Here is a 5,392-nt window from a genome sequence, read left to right on the forward strand (position 1 = left end):
CTATAAGTAATTAGCGTAGATATGCTATAGTTAATCGCATCAGAATATCTAAACGAAATTAATTTTAGTTTCTATCGTTAAAGATCTTAACATATTTGATTTGCGCTTTCGCGATTTTTATAATTTTGCAGTAAACCAACTTTATGACTTTCCATAGTTCAAGATCGTAGAGAATATTTGATGGTTAATCTGATAATTAGAAGATTCTATATATCTTAGCGAAATTTTTTCCCTAAATAACGAAGAAGTTACCATATACTTCGGAATTGTATTTGTTGATTTAATATTCGATTTTAAATTGAATAATTTACATAGAAGTTACCATACAAGTCCGGTAAGGTTTCTTATTTTTGCTGTCAAAAATACTCATATATTCGATTATCATTATTTCTATCAAAAATACCCAATTTATTAACTACATTTATTTTATAATAATTCAAAATAATATAAATATAACATCAAATAAAAGTGAAATGAGAATTATATAATTCTGTTTAAATTAGGTCGAGAGATTGTAAAAAATTAGCTCAAATTTGTTAATTAGCATTAACTCATCATATTTTATATCTTTTTCTGTAAAAATCGTGAAGAATATATGTCATAAATAAAGAATTTAGATATAGAAATAGTTAAAAATATAGATATTTTTAGAGTTTATAAATTAATTTCGTTTTGGATATTGCCAAAATTTAAAGAAAGATCCAATTGAATATTTTTGGTCACAAAAAAAACCTACCCATAAAGATTAAAATTTAGGATTATAGTTATTTCAAATTTTAAACTAATTTAGATTTTATAATTTTCATAAATACGAAAATAATTTGTTCACCTATATCAGAAAATATAACTAAAACAAATTACGTAATATTATATAAAAATTTAAAATAAATAACTATTTTCATTTTATGGTGTAGACAAATTATTATTAGTATTTATGTAATTTAGTTTCAAAAATAATTTAGAAAAATAACAAACATTAAATTTTATAACAAAAAAAATTATTTTCATAAGAATTTGTCCCCAAATTAATATTTACAAAATATTTATTTTAATCACATATTCTTTCTATATAAAAATAAGTAGTTAGATAATTATGGTTAGAAGTAGTTAAGGTAAATAACAAATATGGTTAGTTTAGAGATATCATATATATATATATATATAACAAATAAGATTATTTACCATTAAAATAGGTAACTTGTTTGTTTTGTTATACGCATATTCTCTTAAAGAAAATTAATAATTAGGTGTGGGGAGAAGTTAAGGAAATTAACAAATATGAATTAATTTCGTTTTAATATTGCCATAAATTTTTTCAGTTTGAAATTAATAAAGGCTTCATTTATTAGTTTGAAATTAAGACAACATCCCTAAAATTGCTTATCCAAGATCCGAATAGACTAAAACCGGGTCAAACCCGGATCCAAAAGAATTAAAGCAAAAAAGTACTGTAAAAATGTATATGTAGATTTTGATTTGTTATATATTATACGTACTTTAAAACAAAAGTTATTTATACTTTAAAGCTCATAAAGGTTTATACGTTTAAAGTTGGATAAAACAATTATTAACTTAACATTTAAAAAAAGCAAATATATATAGATAAATGCATGAATCAACACTAGTTATATGTTTTATGGAACAATTTCATGTAATATTGGCAGTAAATCCCGATATCATAAGAGTATGGATCAGCTTCTATATATAGATTCGCTGAGAAATTTATAATTTGGTAACAAATCAAATTGTTGCAAATTCAGATTTTCTCCTCTATATAAGATGATGTCCTTTTGTGTCATCTCCCAATGCATAAGCATCAATAATACTTAGGAAATTGTTACAACTGTAAAATGTTGACCAAAATTCAAATTAAACTCATTATTATTATTATTAAAAAAAAAAGACAATTCCTGTCTCACATTCTTTTCACCAAAATTCTAAACATATTTTTTTAAAAATTATATGATATACTTATATTTCTATAAATTCGAATTTTGTGAAATTCACTACCGAGTTTTATACTTTTATTTAATTTCTTTTAGTATTCAATTTTAAATTCATATTACAAAGTACTCCAAATGCTTACAACCTTGTCCTATTTATGAAAACAAATCCAACTTTCAACTTATCCACTCCCATAACAATTACCATCGTTGGTTCATGTATTTTGAAAACAAAAGGCTTAAAAAAGCCTATAAATATTCCAATAATTATTCTCCCCAAACCAAACGGGACAAAAACTCACTTACCATGAGATACATCATCTCACCTCCATGGCCTCTCCTCCTTCTCCTCCTCCTACTCTCTTCTTTCACCTCCGGCGAATCCTCTCCGTCCGTAGAAAAAATCAAATTCGACACAGGTGGTCTTAGTAGACAGAGTTTTCCTAAAGGATTCTTGTTTGGAACCGCCACGTCAGCTTATCAGGTCGAAGGCGAGACTCATCAAGACGGTCGTGGCCCAAGCATTTGGGATGCCTTTGTCAAGATTCCTGGTATAGTTCACAATTTAAACAAATATAATTACTTTGTCCAAAAAAACAAACAAACATAATTACATAATTAACTATTGTTATTGATATACAAAAAAAAAAAAATAGGGACTATCGCCAAGAATGCCACGGCTGAGATAACAGTGGACCAGTATCACCGTTACAAGGTACTACACTACTAATCTTGAATCTTAATTAATTTTTCTAAATATTCGTAAGTGTTAAATTTTGATTTCGTTACATGTGTTCATGATAATCACATTTCAGGAAGATGTGGATTTGATGAAGAAACTGAACTTTGATGCTTACAGATTTTCCATTTCGTGGTCCAGAATATTCCCTGGTATTATATTACGTACATGTACATAAGTAATCATATATGGTTTATAATTTTTGATTAAGATTAGTATAATAACTTTAAGCTTATGAATGCAGAGGGGAGTGGTAAAGTCAACTGGAAAGGAGTTGCTTATTACAATAGATTGATTGATTACTTGGTCCAAAAAGGTATCAAATGCATAACGTTTCTTATCAAACCGATTTGATTATAAATTAAGTATAACAAATCTTATTTAATGCTTAGGGATTTCACCTTATGCAAATCTGTACCACTACGATCTTCCATTGGCTTTGGAAAAGAAGTATAAAGGCTTGCTTGGTAGACAAGTAGTGTAAGCACCAACATATATAAGCTATATATATATATATATATATATATATATATATATATATATATATTCTTTTACAAATTCCTCAAAAGTTACAAACTTTGATTATGCAAATTTCACAGGAACGATTTTGCGGATTACGCAGAGTTTTGTTTCAAGACATTTGGAGATAGAGTGAAAAATTGGATGACGTTCAACGAGCCGCGTGTCGTAGCTGCTTTAGGTTATGATAACGGTATTTTCGCGCCGGGTAGATGCTCTAAAGCATTTGGAAATTGTACTGAAGGAAACTCCGCGACTGAACCATACATTGTTTCTCATCACCTTATCTTGGCCCACGCAGCAGCAGTCCAAAGATACCGCAAATATTACCAAGTAAACAAATATATAACTTCTAATATATATGTTTACTTAATTTTCTTGATGTGATATGATGAAAACAAACCTATATGACTTCTAATATGTAGACAAATCATATTTTCTTGCATTTTTCCAGGCGAAACAAAAGGGAAGAATCGGGATACTTTTAGATTTCGTTTGGTATGAGCCACTTACTAGAAGTAAAGCAGATAATCTTGCAGCTCAAAGAGCAAGAGACTTCCATATAGGATGGTAAATGTTCAAACTTTTTTACATATAAAAAAAACTTATATTTTACCATCAAATCTTGGTGAGCTTATAGGAATATCTTTTGTTTTCGGGTAATGTTTGAAGGTTTATTCACCCAATAGTATATGGAGAGTATCCGAAGACGATGCAGAACATTGTGAAAGAGAGGCTTCCAAAATTCACGAAGGAAGAAGTGAAAATGGTGAAAGGTTCCATAGATTTCGTGGGAATAAACCAATACACGACTTATTACATGTCCGAACCACATCCCACCACCAAACCTAAGGCTTTGGGTTATCAACAAGATTGGAATGTGGATTTTGGCTGTAAGTTATTGGACCATTGACTACGAATATATGTAGATTTTGGATTTTGTTACAAGCTTTAGATTATGATCATGACAGGGAGTAATATATGATTTTGACAAAAAGATTGTTTTTTTCACTTGCAGTTGCTAAGTTGGGGAAGCCAATTGGTCCAAGGGTGAGAATCATATACACTTGATTATGAGCTTTTTCCCTAATCAATATACAAGTGTCTACATTATGAATTTAACCATTTATTTTATAGGCTTACTCGTATTGGTTATACAACGTACCATGGGGAATGTACAAGGCCTTGATGTATATGAAGGAACGTTACGGCAACCCAACTATGATTCTCTCTGAAAACGGTATATATAGAGCAACAAAATCTTCAATCAAGTTATATTTGTTTTGTTATATTTCTAAGATTAATAGAAATGTTAGAATTTTCATAAATGTTTTGAACATAATTTATAGGTATGGATGACCCGGGAAACGTCACTCTAGCTCAAGGACTACACGACACGACGAGAATCAAGTATTACAAAGATTACTTAACCAACCTTAAGAAAGCTAGGGATGATGGAGCCAATGTGGTTGGATATTTTGCGTGGTCTTTGCTTGATAATTTCGAATGGTTATCAGGATATACATCAAGGTACGTAAGCTAGTTAAATTTATACCAATGTATGATATTTAGAATATAAAAGGTTATAATATCTGTTTTTGTTTATTGTATAGGTTCGGGATCGTCTATGTTGATTACAAAACATTGAAGAGGTACCCCAAGATGTCTGCTCAATGGTTTAAGCAACTTCTGAAACGAAACAACAAATGATCTCAATGTATCCATCAATGGATTTAGACTTTAAGGGTTGAAAATGATCGTTGAAGAAATAGGGGGCTGGTTTAGTCACTTTGTTTAGTTTAAGGGGGTGAATTGTATCTTGAACACTCTGTCTTTTCAACGCAAATAAAACATGTTTAAGCAGCAATAAATTTGCATTATGAAACCTTGCAACTTTCAATTTTCGTTGCAACTTAATTGAATAAGCGTTCCATCTCAACTCAAAGTTTCCTTTTGTTTCTTACTTTCTTTTTTTTCCTTCGCTTCATAGAAATTATAGAAATACTTTCTTTTGTTTTCTTCACTATCCGTCTTGGCTTGGTATCCACCAAAACAACATTTTTACGGGTTTCTGACGGGAAAACAGCCAAAATCAACCCGACCTATTTTCATGCGGCGTTTTTATATCCGAACTCTAATGTATGGTCGTTTTCTATCCGAACTGATCAAATATTCAAATTTGCAACCTGAA

The 5,392-nt window shown here is 29.7% G+C and overlaps 1 protein-coding gene across 1 annotated transcript; it reads left to right on the plus strand.

The window, feature by feature from the left end:
- The first annotated feature begins 2,190 nt into the window (after positions 1-2,190).
- Positions 2,191-5,140, plus strand: LOC9319173 (beta-glucosidase 44). Its single transcript, XM_021030372.1, has 12 exons — positions 2,191-2,494; positions 2,600-2,658; positions 2,759-2,834; positions 2,927-2,998; positions 3,075-3,162; positions 3,282-3,534; positions 3,656-3,771; positions 3,874-4,094; positions 4,220-4,251; positions 4,339-4,441; positions 4,551-4,731; positions 4,815-5,140. Exons 1-12 carry the CDS (start codon positions 2,251-2,253, stop codon positions 4,909-4,911), a joined length of 1,542 nt encoding a protein of 513 aa, XP_020886031.1. The 5' UTR covers positions 2,191-2,250; the 3' UTR covers positions 4,912-5,140.
- The last annotated feature ends 252 nt before the right edge of the window (positions 5,141-5,392 follow it).

The sequence above is a fragment of the Arabidopsis lyrata genome (assembly GCF_000004255.2).
Source record: "Arabidopsis lyrata subsp. lyrata unplaced genomic scaffold ARALYscaffold_3, whole genome shotgun sequence".
Lineage (NCBI taxonomy): Eukaryota > Viridiplantae > Streptophyta > Magnoliopsida > Brassicales > Brassicaceae > Arabidopsis > Arabidopsis lyrata.